This window comes from Choristoneura fumiferana, chromosome 5 (genome assembly GCF_025370935.1).
Source record: "Choristoneura fumiferana chromosome 5, NRCan_CFum_1, whole genome shotgun sequence".
In the NCBI taxonomy this organism is placed as follows: domain Eukaryota; kingdom Metazoa; phylum Arthropoda; class Insecta; order Lepidoptera; family Tortricidae; genus Choristoneura; species Choristoneura fumiferana.
In genome coordinates, this window is record NC_133476.1 from 12525576 (window position 1) to 12540319 (window position 14744).

Below are 14744 nucleotides of genomic sequence, written 5' to 3' on the forward strand. Positions count from 1 at the left end.
CTTTAGATATTTTGAAAAAATAAATCATTTTATACTAGGTATTTACTTGTGTTAATTGCACAGGTGTTTTGTTTGCTGCCGTAAGTTATACCGCTGGTAGTCGAAACATAGTTAAGACGAAATATGGTTGCCTTGCCGAATCGAATTCATTAAGGTCGAATAATAAAGCAGCAAGAATTTGTAAGTAAAACGTCATTAACGCTTCTACCAGTCAATAAATTAATTTGGGATAGGATAGTTTAAAGTGATATTTCGTGGCTAGATCTGAGTTTTAAGAAAATATTATTCAATAAAAATAATTAATATTAAATACCATTAACCAATATTTATTACTATCAATGGTGTGAAAACACAAATTATATGCATTCAAAATATCGTAAAATTCAGAGACAAAAATATCTTTAAAAAACAGGCCAAGATCGTGTCGGATACGCCCAAAATAGGGTTCCGTCGCCATTACGAAAAAATTGAGTATTATTTTTCTAAGGACTTCGTATTTTATACGGAATCTTGGAAGATTTAGCAGCCTAAGGTATAAAATATACCTAAACTTGGAAGTTTAGGTACATTTTATATCTTAGGCTGCTATTTAAGAGTAAAACTACTTATAATTCTCAAGCCGTTATAGTTTTCCTTGAAAGTTTGATATACTTACTACCATCTTGAATTTTTTCAAATTTTTCCACCCACCGGTTTAGATTTTAGAGGGGTGGGGACGCTCGATTATCATCAATGAATCGAAAAATCGTTTTAGCAAACCCCTAATGGTTTTGAAAGACATCGGTATCCAACAATACCACACACTATAGGCTTGGATGAGAAAAAAAATCACCCCCATTTTACGTCTAAGGGAGGTACCCTAAAAAATTTTTTTTTTTAATTTTTTATTGTACCATTTTGTCGGCATACTTTAAATATATATCCGTGCAAAATTACAGCTTTCTAGCATTGATAGTCCCTGAGCAAAGCCACGGACAGACAGACAGAGACATGGCGAAACTATAAGGGTTCCTTTATTGCCATTTTGGCTCCGGAACCCTAAAAATGTCAGTCGACGGCATAGGTCCCAGGAGCCAGGCAGCGTTGTGCGTACATTCTAAAATTCTTGTTAAGTATTTGTTTTAATTTTAATTTTATATTATTATTTAAGAAAATCGCATGTAGGTTTTCAAACTTGCTATTCGTTGTCCGTGCCTTGGCTATTAATCGATTGTGATTGTTTCACATATTATGATTAAACTGAATATTAGGTAAATAAATTTCGAAAAATTTCGCTGTGGTAATGTATGGTTAGTAAATAAATATGATATAGTAGATAGATAGTACATAGATATAGGTTCAATTTAGAACTTAGGCAAATTATTACGAAAAATAAAAAAGTATTTATACAAAATGTAGAGTAGTGCCGCATAAGTGCAGTTGAAATCAAGTGCTGATAACAAAACCTTAGTATTAAGTAAGTACTACATAAAGTAATATTGACATTATCTTATTTTGTATCTTAAATCACATCTTATTCAAGATCTTAGTTAACTCTATTTTTGAGGTTTATCTGATGAATGACAGTATCCACTTTTATTAACCGTGTTACGTCTGATTCGTGTAACCTATTTCGTTTTAGATTTATACACATTTGTTTTTTATACATTATCTACATGCCTAAAACGACTATCATCTTTGTTTTTGTCGTAATACGTTTATAGTTCTTTATATACCTGCAAACTTACCTATTAGCTTAGGTAAACCAATATCTAAAGTATGTAGGTACGTACAATGTCGTAGGGACAATGTTTATGATGTCGCAGTGTAGTTAGGTAAACAATAACTAAGTTTAAATCGCTTCTAACTGATAAGCAAACCTATTGCTTACATTGTTTTATTTTTATTTTTGTTATTTCAATGTATTGTTTTGTGGTGTTCAATAAAGAACATTTGCATTGTATTGCATGATTATTCTCTGGGCTACAAAAGAGTAACGGTGTTGAAATTATATCTGTCTAACTAACAGACAGAGAGACAACGCACAACTAAACCACTGGAACTAAGAGACTTGAAAATAGGCAGACAAATTCTATAAGGACTTTAGAGATGTATTAAGAAAGTGTGAAATTCCCTCGGGATAAGAAAGAAAAGGGATTTATATTTTCATCTTACAAGTGGCTCTATCTCAATAGGTAGGTACCTCAAATTACCATGCAAGTAGAACTACAAACTGTTTTCAGAAATTTCCGAAATCTAGGTAGACTACGAAAAAAAAAAGCGGTTTAGACGTGATGATGAGGTAACAAACAAACAAACAGACTTGTGTAGAAACTTTCGTAGTGGGATCTATAATTTATTAATTTTTTAATGCTCCTAGTTTCATGATACCATCTCACAATTTCATCATCATCATCATCATCATCCCGGGTTCTCTATCGTTTGCCCGAACTTCATATGCCCGAATGTATCGTTTTCTAGAATTTTCATTTGCCATAAAGTAATTTATTTCTGAAATACTAATTTCTTTAGAGTTGATATTAAACTAACCTAACCTAACCACTGCATTCTATATGATGACATTTAAAAAAATCCTGAAAACAGCACTGTTCTATATATTTTAGGGCAAACGTTGGTATGGCAATTGAAATTCGGGCAAATGAAATTCGGACAAGTAAAGGTAAACGATCAGCCCAGCCTATTTACGTCTCACTGCTGGGCACAGGCCTCCTCTCAGAATGAGAGGGCTTGGGCCGTAGTACCCACGCGGGCCCAGTGCGGATTGGGAACTTCACACATACCATTGAATTACTTCACAGGTGTGTGCAGGATTCCTCACGATGTTTTCATTCACCGTATAGCTTGTGGTAAATTTGAAATGTAATTTTGCACATGAATTTCGAAAAACTCAGAGGTGCGGGCTGGGGTTTGAACCCACGAACCTCTGCTTGAGAGACGATAGGTCAAACCACTAGGCCACCACAGCTTCTCACAATTTATTTTACGATATTTTCTTTGGCAGATGCCACTAACTCATCCCTTGGGAAGGGCAATTTTTTTCGGGATAAAAAATATCCTATTATTTATTCTGGACTTATAATATGACGTTTGCAAAATTTCATAGGAATCGGTGCAGTAGTTACGGCGTGAAAGCGTAACAAACAATCAAACTCACTTTCCCACACAGTACATATATAATAGAATACTAAACAAATAAACCTACTTATACATAAGACGTAATACAAAATTAGTGTTTCGTGCTCAGTTAATGCTGGGTTATATAATGCATTAACTCTTTTCTTGTAATCAATCTGAAAAAAATTGTGGTTTCTCTACATTATTGAAAATATAAATCATGAACGTAACACCCTGATAATAGAATATTCAAAGTAAATGTATCATACTTCGCGTAAAAATTACGGAATAACTACCACATTTCATAAGCTTTAGCGTTTTTTCTTTCATAAATACTTACCTAGGTATAAACTTATATACTTAGAAGTATAGGCAGAACTTTAAAGGAATATACCTAGTGCCATCCACGAAGACGCGTGATTTTGTCAATATTAGACATTAATGACATTGTAATAAGAACCAAGGCACGCGTCATCGTAAATGACTCTACCTATAGGTCGAGTTACCTACCAATGATTCTGGGTAAAAAATATAGTTTGCCGTTCGTTTTCTTCAACTATCCTTTCCGCCATAGATAAAGGTGCAAATAAGGGTTTTTTTTAATAATAAGACAAGGTAAGGGTTTTTAATAGTTATATTCAGAAATCGTTTAACAACAGCTTTCCCCTGGGTTCGCCCGTGACCTCTCCGTCCTCGTAAATGACGCGCCCTCTTAGATACGTTTGTTTCACTACTCCCCGCAATTCCCTGCCTATGTACGGGGTTAGCTGAAACAAGATTTAGGCGCTGTTTCACCATCCATTGATTAGTGTTAACTGACGGTTAAATGTGATGCCGTCTCCGTCTATTCAAACAAAACAAATAGAGACGACATCACATTTAACCGTCAGTTGACACTAATCAATGGATGGCGAATCAGCCCCTTAGACATAAATCACCGATAGTTGATGTTATGATTAAAAAATAGATAGATAAAACACAGATTCTTGTAATAATACATTGTGTCTTAAGGGAGTTAAATAAGGAATTACGAACGAGACTCTATTAGAAGCCCGAAGTCGAAGACTGAGGGCTTTAATGAGTCGATGTTCGTAATTCTAGTACCGGCCGTTGTAAAAGAAAAACTAATATTTTTTCAAAAATTGCCGATACCGCTGTCTGCGCTCTTTGCAGCGCCAGCTCCGCGCCGCCAAGGGGTTTCCAACGTAAAAAAAAAAAAACTTTAATTCCTAGAGAATAAAAAGGAGCTTTAGTCCCGATATGCAGAGACTAAAGTAACATTTTAAGAGCATGAGAAGTGAAAAAATATTTTATGACTTCGCTTCAATCTGTACCTTATTTTTATGCCGTACTGATTCAGCAGTGACAGTGAATGTGGCCTCCGGGTCGAAAAACACGAGATCAGCGTCGAGTCCTGTCCTTAGGGCTCCCTTGCGGTTCTGGAGGCCGCACAGCCGCGCCGGGCCCGCGCTCAGGTACTTGCTGATAGACGGGAGCTCCAACTTCCGAGCACTCGCCGCTGTCCAGAACAGTGATAAGCCTGAGGAAGATGAAAAAATTGGTAAATCAAAAGCATTAACTTCCAATGTTTTTTTTTATTTACTGTCATTTGGTGCAAATGGAAAATTGACAACTCGAAATTATACCACAGAAAAAATATGTATACACGGGCTTAATGTTAAGTGCATAAAGTCGTGTATACATATTTTTGTAACTTTGGCCGTGTCGATATCTTTGCCCTTGACTGTACAAAAGTGACGTTTAGGCATAAGAATCGTGCCTTCTGTACTTGTACTATTACTTATTCTGTGTGTTCACCAAATGACAGTAAATCTTTTTTTTTTGGGTTAAGTCGCGTTAAGGGCCTAAGGGCCAAATATACTAGTTTTTTTGAGAAAAGTAAAGTGGGTCCTTGGGGAGTTACAGTTACAGTGACAAATTAAAATGTTTGCTTTGGTTTGGTTTGTTAGTCTAACATCTGGTAGCATGGTGAACGGTTGTGTTGCTCTGAAGATGAGCTCTGGTTAAGTTCGAAACGCGTCACTGTAGTGTGGTGGTGGTGGTGATAGATGGGTTTGTGTGTGTTCTTACAGTGTGGAGGTGGAGAAACTGCATGAACACACATTTCTTGCATAAACGTAGCTATCATAAGGTCGCGGGTGAGCAAAGTAAGTTTTACAAGCTTTTATTTAGTTTCACCTGTCCCGTTGTCTGTCTGTCTGTAATCAAAGCTTGCAAGTTAAATTCGACCAACTTCCAGTAGTTAGATTGACTTGAAATTTGGTATACTTATGTAGATTGCGTGACAATACTATAATCTGGTATAGTGACATCCAGGTAGCCCGGCCAGGATAGTCTCAACTTCAACGGTTAATGGCATCGACTTGAAATTTGGTGTGCAAATGTAGTTTGGGTGACAATACAAGTACAGTCAGCAAAAAAAGCTTGCATTAAAAATGAAATTTTTACCAAAAACTTATTTCAGTTCATTTTGATTTATGTTTGCAAACTGAAGTCAAGGTGTCAAGGTAAGGAAGAACCCTTTGAAAACGATCGAGTATCTGTACCTACATCCATTATGTATACAAACCAAACTGGACGGAAGAAATGCCACCCCATGCTTCCATGTTATTTGAAGTCTTCAGATCAGGGGTGCAAGGCGAGTGATCAGATACTACAAGGTCCAACTTATCTTCTAATAAATATTCCCATAATTTCTCCTGTAACATTAAAGAAAAATATTTTTCGATAACTATAACGCTGATAAGTGCGTAACTTGAAGATTTGTTAGAGAAGTTGAAAGAAAACAAATTAAGCTGCTTAGTCCAGTCTGATCCCCTGCATCTTTTACTATTCCGAACAGACAGCATACGTAGTTTTATTACATAGATTCAATCCTTAGTTTTAAGTACAACTACCCATAGGAGATCAGTTCAATTTATTAGTTAATCAAGCCGTTATATTGGCACGCACTTATTTGGCACAACCTTTCTACGTAATCACGAAAGTACTTAATAATGAGAGCAATCAACAATAGCTAAACTTAAGTGTCAATGATTCGATGGACATTCGCAAACCAACTGACAACATGCCCTCATCACGCCATGGTGATGGGGCAAAACTGGTTGGTTTGGGCAAACACACCTTGTTATCTAGATCCCGTATAGGCGGCGCGCACTTGTACTCGCTCTGACCACGGGGTATCTGGTCAGCGCTGAAGGTAAGGTAGTGGTGGCAGGTCTCGGCAGTGACGCCGGCGCGCCAGGCCGCGTGGCCGGCTGCGCGCCGCGCCTCGCGGGCCTTGTCCAGGAGCGGCACCACGCTGGCAGACGACACGTGGACTATGTGCACACGCACGCTAGAGACAATAGCGGTTGATATGAACAAGGCTTCACCAGACTACCTCAGTCAGTCGGCAAAAACGGAAGGCTTGTAGAAACACTTTAATGTCCGGCCGTCTGTCAAGACCCTTCACTCTAGACAAGCTGCAATTAATATCAAGTACTCAGGTCTTGCTGCCCCTTGGAGCAGTGAAAAAAACAAACATCTAGGTTAGGGCAAAAAAGGTGTTTTCACACAAACTGTCGGGGAATCCATACCCGATTGATGATGTTGCATGATCCGTAAATGCGAGTTACTGGTTTAAAATTAAATTTCTATCGTTAAAACTTACTTTGTATTAATCAGCAAACTCGTTATTAGCGAGATGGCATTCAATTCCATTGTAGGTGGGCGCGACTCGAGATAAGTTGTGTACTCTTCAGGGTCTGTAAAACAGTACGCCCATCAGACTTCGTAAATTAACTTAACTTGCAAAAATTATTGGTAGAGTCACATAAAAGGTATTAATAAATTTTCATAGTCAAAGTCAAAATATCTTTATTCAATTTAGGCTATAACAAGCACTTTTGAATGTCAAAAAAAATCTACCACCGGTTCGGAAAAACCACTGTTGAGTAGAATCCGGCAAGAAACTCAACGAGGTATATTTTTTTTAAACAGATTGACAATATTATTAAATGATATCTATACATCACAAGTATTTAACACAACTTTATTTTTAACACAGTAAGTAGGTTCGCTATTTGATGGGATCGCTAATGCGGATCGAAATTATTTCCAAATATCCATGATTATAATCATTAACTTTATAATACGCCTTAGATATTAGATATAAATGATTATGAGAACATATATAGTTACCCTTTTTCTTCTTTTTCTTGCTGCCATTTTTGTCTTTATCGTCTTCCATCTCAGCATGGAACTGCAGATTAGTGAATAAAACATCAGTGCATTAAACAAATAGAATGTTCAACCTAATTGTCACAGTATAAGCCTAAAAGGTATAAAGAGTCCATAACGACTACAGGAGAGTGGAATAGCTCTTGCCATTTTACAAATTAACTGTACTAAAGTTATGTATTTTTATAATTGTAATAAAATACAGCACTTGAATTTATCGAAAACAAGTTTCGAAACTTTTCGAGAATGTTAATTGCATGTGATTATTATAATACATCTAAAACATACCTACGTAAATAAAGAATCTGTTTCGTTCTTAATAAATTTGATCCACGATGCCCCAATACCACATGTATACGTTATAAGTTACAGTTTTTGTTTGTATGAGAAAGATAACAATTACTTATGTCGATTGGTAGCACTTATAATGTTTGTGGTACAGGGTCCAGTACAGGAATTTCGCGCAGGACGTTTTAAACAGAAAGTTCACTCACACCTATTAAATTTTAGATAGGAACAGTCAACTACAAAAATATCGATAGGTACAGCCACAAAGTAACAATACGTACGTACACGACCTTAATGTTAAGTCAATAAAGTCGTGTATACCTACATATTTTTGTAACTTTAGCCGTATCGATCTGTTAAACAAAAATATTTTAAGTTAATTAAATGTACTAGATGAGACGGTGCATTAAAATAAAAACAAACCGCAAGTAAGGACTCCGTTCCTTCCAGAGCAGCGAAAGCCTTCTCTAGGTCCTCGGCATCCACATTTGGGAATTCATCCACGCCGCTTGGACAGAGGAAGCATTTGAAGCCTATCACACCCGCCTTCACCAGCGCCTTTAGTGAATCCTGAAGACAGCATCACAGAATAATAACATAAGTACAGAACTAATTCTTGATAGAGACTTTAGTTACAGTGACATGTCGCGTTAACAACGATTGTGAGAGGCCAACGCCATAGGAAATGTTCATTTGTTCAACGCGTTAAAGCGACAATGTAACTGTGCAATAACTTGTTACTCAATTTTTAGGGTTCCGAAGCCAAAATAGCAAAAACGGAACCCTTATAGTTTCGCCATGTCTGTCTGTCTGTCTGTCCGTCCGTCCGCGGCTTTGCTGAGGGCTATCAATGCTAGAAAGCTGTAATTTTGCACAGATACATATATATGTAAACTATGCCGACAAAATGGTACAACAAAAATTTTAAAAAAAATTTTTAGGGTACCTCCCATAAACGAAAAGGGGGGTGGTATTGTTGGATACCACACACTATAGGGTAGGATGGTTGGCCGCCTAAAATCTAAACCGGTGGTTGGAAAAATTTGAAAAAATTCAGGATGGTAGTAAAAGTATCAAACTTTCAAGGAAAACTATATCGGCTAAGTTTGCTTGAGAATTATTAGTAGTTTAAGCATAAATAGCAGCCTAAGGTATAAAATATACCTAAACTTAGAAGATTCCGTATAAAATACGAAAAATATTACTTAATTTTTTCGTAATGGCTTCGCAACCCTATTTTGGGCCAGTTTTTAATATTTAGTAACAATAAGTACGCTTAATAACGTCATGCTTACCTGGTTTCCAGGGACAACACCTCCCCAGAAGCCAACGTCGACGTATACATTGCCCTTGGCAGAATCAGCTTTAGCTTTCAGATTCTCTACTGTTGTCGTTGGAGGAATGGAATTTCTGCAAATTACAAAAACAGTTTGGCTCAATACATGAGTATAGGATTGCACAGATGTAGTGAACTATGATTAGTCATCGGGTACAGTCGAGAGCAACAATATTACTCACGTAGGTGTCAATCAATTATCGTACTTATTAAATCTTTGAAATATTGTGATATGACTGTGATAGTGATAGTAGTGATATGAATCTTTATAAGTCAACGTCATAATACGATAATTCATTAACACTTGGGATCTAGTTGTATAAATTCCAGATTTCTCGAAAGCAAAGCATTATATCTACATTTTTCTTCTATACAATATTACATGCGAAAACGTTGAAAGCTTTAGGACTTTGTCGTACCAAACTATCAAAACTATTTAGCGCATTGACACCAGTTAAGGTCAGTTCTCTACGTCTCTATGTGAAAAAAAAAGCATAAAGCGAGAAACGACGTGATATGTAATAGTCTTTTAGGTACACATTGCATTATTTTATCAGTCAATCAAGTATAAAAACCTTACATTATACGTATACCTACTTATTTAATATGTAAAAATAAATAATAAAATAATAAACGTCGATAAGAAAAGCTGAACCAGAGCTATAAAATGCAAGAGGAAATAATATCAATATCACCTGGGTAATTAGTAATTAGAGACAGATAGCGAAGAGTTTATCGAAACAATCGTTAATTTACTACTACCAATAAGATACTAAAAAATGTGGTCTCAGAGTTGCAAGATAATTCGTTAGTTTTGTGTAATAAATAAAATTTTGTATTTGTAAAATAAATGTTTCTGAATTCAAGTGTTCCTTTGTACTTATGTTCCTTTATTAACTTAAGATATTTGTTTTTTTTAAATTTACAAAACGTTATTAAATAATTATCGGGCATTAATTGCTATTGTTAAATAAAACATTTAATAGAGGTTAGTAATTAAATACCATGGCAAAATTATGCTATATTACCAGTATTTATTTACTTAAAAATTACGCACCTAAAAATTGTTTTGGTAAAAAACATTTTTATACTATAAGCTTTCCTTGCTGACTGTACCTACTTGTATTGTCATCCAATCTACATATATTTATACCAAATTTCATCCAACCACTGTAGGACCACTGTAACTGAAAAAAATTAACCTGCAAGATTCGAAACAAATAAACAAAGTACCTACACGAGGTGAAGTAAAATAAAATTTTGTAAAAAATAAATTTCCTAAGTAAATACAGGACCTGAATGGCGAAGACTGATGCCTAAATTAGAAGGAACCTGTATGTCATGTCACCAGGCTAGCTAGACTTAAAGACGCGCGTCTTCAGAGACAGATTAAGAATATATTAAGCTGTTTCTTACAAAGGCATGTCCACGATGGTGGTGATGCCGCCGGCCGCGGCCGCGTTGGTGGCGGTACGGAACCCCTCCCACGCCGTCCGCCCCGGCTCATTCACGTGCACATGGGAATCTACCACCCCGGCCAAGAGCGCTTGGTCGCCGCCGTCCACCACCTGCAATACGGTATTTGACTATTTTGTATATATGTTTTATAAATTAAAACTACACAATGCCTGTTATCGAATAGAAAAACAATTTTTAAGCTACCTTTACAAATTACAAAGTTATTGTAGCAGATCTGCTCCTTTGTACTACATCAATCGTTTTTTTAATGTAAAAACATTAATTAACTCATAAATGTGAGATAAAAAAAAAATCAAGTAATTTTATTTCTACAAATAACTATTTAATTCTAATTACTAACAATACAAAAACGAATACACAATTGTACTAGAATTTTTTATAAAAAAAAATAACAAACTAAAAATAAATATTTACAAAGAAGCAGAAAGCGCGCAGCGTTTTCGTATTAGATAAAACCGGTCGGCTTAACAATGAGCTACGTCACACGGATTTAATAAATAATAACGGTGATGCGAGGCGATGTGTTTGCGACAGGAGCGGAGCAGATTACTTTGCCGTGCAGCAGCCACCAACAAACACCAAAAAGAAAATAGAATATGTAAATTAGTTAATTAATATTTCGCCATTCAAATTTATTTATTCCACAAATAAAATCAAGTGAAGTGTTTCCCCGAGTCGGGTGAGTGTTGCGAACATTTATTATCTTCGTAAGACAAACATTCTAGCTTACAATTGTAATTCGCATTGCATGCTTATTTGTGTGTTTTTTAGATTTAGTAAATCGTCTAGTGCAATCATTTCATCCGCATAACGACGCTGCTTGTAAATAACGCTTCGTAGTACTTGCGTTCCGTCTAGTCTAGAACATCAAGCTACCCTCCTACAAATAATGATTATAAATGTTAGTAAAATTATTATTTATTCTAATTTAAAAAATTGCCTGGATGTGAGTTAGGTTTGATGCTTGTTTTATTTAAAATATTCATATTGATACCGGCTGGGTTGGTCGGTTTATTTAAACGATTATTGTTGAAAATCTTAAATTCTATTTTATTTAGCGTTACTGTTTTTATCAATCTCAGCCACTTAATTAAACATAGCCGCTTGACAAAGCTTTGTAATACTATGTACTAATGAACATTCTAGAAATTTGACCTACCCTCATATTGAAAATATTAATGCAGCTAAACAGAATATCTACTAATTGTTGATCCATGCTATGTAATTAATTACCTTATTATCTTACAAATACATCTAAATTGGATCACAATGCTTTTGGCCAACTAAGTGCTTCTTTTTGTAATAGATATTTCACCTTCTGTCTGTGCTTGTAAACGAGGATATTATTTGTGACTGCCACATCAAGGATTGCTAATTAGTGCTTGGGGGTTCACTTAACCCGTATCCGCAAACATCCAGCTAGAAACATTTCATCGAAAAAAATCCGATGTCGCAGTCACTAACTGGAATCCGGACTTTTTATGAACGGCCAAATTGCGGGATTTCCAGGGACCAAGTCTGGGGATCATACCTGAGCCGAACGTGTCAGCTGCCCTGTCGAACTGCCGTTCCGGGACCTCACCCCGAAACACCGGGATTACAAATTTCACCTCCACGAGCCCCGTCAGCGGCGAGATCGTCGTGCGCAGGGAAGTGAACCCATACCGGGACCTGTACCTTTGCTATTTAAATTCAGTGCGCTCAACTCGTAGATTCTACTACCCGCGACCTAGCCGGAGCATTACTTAATTGGAATAAATTTTGTGAATTTTAATTTTGGTCTTGAGCTTATTTATCACCCACGCTAGCTAATAAATTTTCTACCTATAAAACTACAAAAACGCCACATTATACAGGTTTGAAATTCAAGATTAGACAGAGAAAGACATACTGGCATGTGACGTCACACGCCAGTACCGCCATACTTGCTGCATAGAGAAAAGCGTTTGAGAAAGAGACAGGTATATAGATTTTTCAAAAAATCACTATAAATCCAATTTTCAACCTGTATATCTGTATATCTATATTTTCATAATAATATTAAGATATGGCAAAATCAGGAGTTGTCAAATACCGTATTATGCACCTACCAGTACGTACATAATATTTACCTACAATATGTGTGGAACGTTTATAATGGTTCCCCGTGTTTGTACTATTCCGCAGTAGAAATCTTTGTAAGCGTTTCTTAGCAATTCGTTCTAATAGTAGATAGAGCTCAAAGTAAATTAGCCTTTAAAAGTCCTTAGTAAGTAGAGCCATTCAAAGAAACTAAGTCTTTGGTACCTAGACTAGATGTACCTGAGACCTGGGTATATGTTGAATGTCACCTTGACATTTTTAGAAAAGGTCCACCCTGGACATGATTTGGTTTCTTCGACTATACGAGGACATACTGCCAATAAAAATTATTAGATAAATAACCGATGATAACCTACCTATTTACTATAGTGTCCTTGTGCAAGTATGACGTCCACGTCGGTACCATTTCAGGTGTTTTAATTAGAGCAAACTTGTTAAATGAGCCGTATACATAGTCATAGCATGGAACTGTGTTTTTGTATTTTTGTATCGGCACTACCTGTTTCTAATTTAGGTTCTTCAAGGCTGTTATGGCGACCTTACTGTTTTTACCCAATGAAATGATCTACAAACCTACCTTTCTATATCCATACTAATATTATAATTAAATAAATATCATGGGACACTTGAAACCAATTGACCTAGTCCCAAACTAAGCAAAGCGGTACTATGTATATTATATTTAAAGAGGAAAGATTTGGATTTTTGGATGTTTGTTACAAATTAACTCAAAAACCACTGGACCGATTTTAAAAAAAAAAACACTATTAGAATGCAAAATTATTCAAAAGTGCCATAGGCTATATTTATTACCAGAAAAAAATACGGTTCCGTACTAAAACTTCAATAATGTAAGTCAGTGTAAAAAAAGTTGCCATAAAACATCTTTCATCGCATGCGCTGTGGAAACTATTGATGATAGAACAAAAAATGTTTTACGATATTAAAGAATATATCAAAATCTACAAAAAACTTCGCGATACCATATGTTCAACTATTGTAGTTATGACCCTATAACTACTTTTTTACATTTTAAAAGTTGACAGATATGCCGACTAAAATCAGACCATGTTATCCATACAATACATGTATTAATCCTTATCCAAATAAATAATTTTATATTCAAGATGGTTTTAATACCTGTAGATTACTTTTACAATTATTCAAATTGGACATTCTATTTAAAAGATATTACGAAATTAAAAATATCAATCTAACCAAAAAATGCATTTACTCTACGTTGACGCGCCCGGCGTACCCCGGCTTCGCGCGGGTCGGGTGTAGTGTAGGTAGTTTTTGGGAAATTAAGCTGAAAAATGTGTGAAGTCCAATAGATTAGAGACCTTTTTAGAGTTCTGTGCCCAAAGGGTAACAAGAACGGGACCCTATTACTAAGACTCTTCTGTCCGTCTGTCTGTCTGTCACTAGGCTGTATCTCATGAACAGTGATAGCTAGACAGTTGACATTTTCACAGATGATGTATTTCTATGGCCGCTATAACAAAAAATACTAAAAACAGCAACAAAAGTGTTTTATTTTTTGCCGTTTTTTGCTAGATATTAATAACGGCAACAGGTAGTTGCTTGAAATATTCTCAGAATATTTATTTGTATAAATGTACTTTCAAAATAAATAATTGAATTAAAATAAAGTAAATATTTAAGGGGGCTCCCATATAGAAAACGTGTTTTTTTTGCCGTTTTTTTGCTAATGTCTAATGTTACAAAACCCTTCGTACGGGAGCCCGACTCGCTCTTGGCCGTTTTTTTTACTTTGCCCGTGCGAAGCCGGGGCGAGTCGCTAGTTGTTAATATAAATGTAAAACCAGTTTCATGACAGATTTAAAGTCGCGAACATATGAAAACTACTGCTATTATGTATAATGGTTCGATTGTTCTACTGTGTACCTTTATCTTTCCATCGCTGTTGGCAATGAGTTGATTAGCCTCCTCTCGTGTGAGTAGCTCTTCAATGATGCCATCTTCATCAACAAGTACAGCTCCGTCCGACACTCCAGCCTCCGTCACAACCCGTCTGCTCAGAAACAACTGGCGACTTCCCATAACTTACGTGCAAAATTTATTAATAGCGACAAGCGCACCGAATGACTAACGCAAGCGTACTGGAAACTAAAACTGAACTATTGATCTCACAATGGATCTTTAACAGAATCTATTATCACACAGCCGGCACTTATTTGGT

At 36.0% G+C, this 14744-nt stretch overlaps 1 protein-coding gene across 1 annotated transcript; it reads right to left on the reverse strand.

Annotated features, from left to right (window-relative positions):
• Positions 1–3730: 3730 nt before the first annotated feature.
• Positions 3731–14744, reverse strand: LOC141428166 (allantoinase-like). The gene is made up of 10 exons (XM_074087962.1): positions 14450–14744; positions 10397–10548; positions 8940–9054; positions 8068–8214; positions 7318–7378; positions 6788–6881; positions 6259–6472; positions 5705–5834; positions 4449–4654; positions 3731–3881 (listed from the first exon to the last, which is right to left on the reverse strand). Exons 1-10 carry the CDS (start codon positions 14603–14605, stop codon positions 3753–3755), a joined length of 1404 nt encoding a protein of 467 aa, XP_073944063.1. The 5' UTR covers positions 14606–14744; the 3' UTR covers positions 3731–3752.

What these genes read in the sequence shown, in the direction of transcription:
- LOC141428166 (XM_074087962.1), bottom strand. Translation starts at nt 14,605, where the DNA reads ATGGGAAGTCGCCAGTTGTTTCTGAGCAGACGGGTTGTGACGGAGGCT. An exon ending in ACAGCGATGGAAAGATAAAG is followed by an intron (nt 10,549 to 14,449) that starts GTACACAGTAGA and finishes ACCGTATTGCAG; the next exon opens with GTGGTGGACGGCGGCGACCA. An exon ending in GTGTTGTCCCTGGAAACCAG is followed by an intron (nt 8,215 to 8,939) that starts GTAAGCATGACG and finishes TGCTGTCTTCAG; the next exon opens with GATTCACTAAAGGCGCTGGT.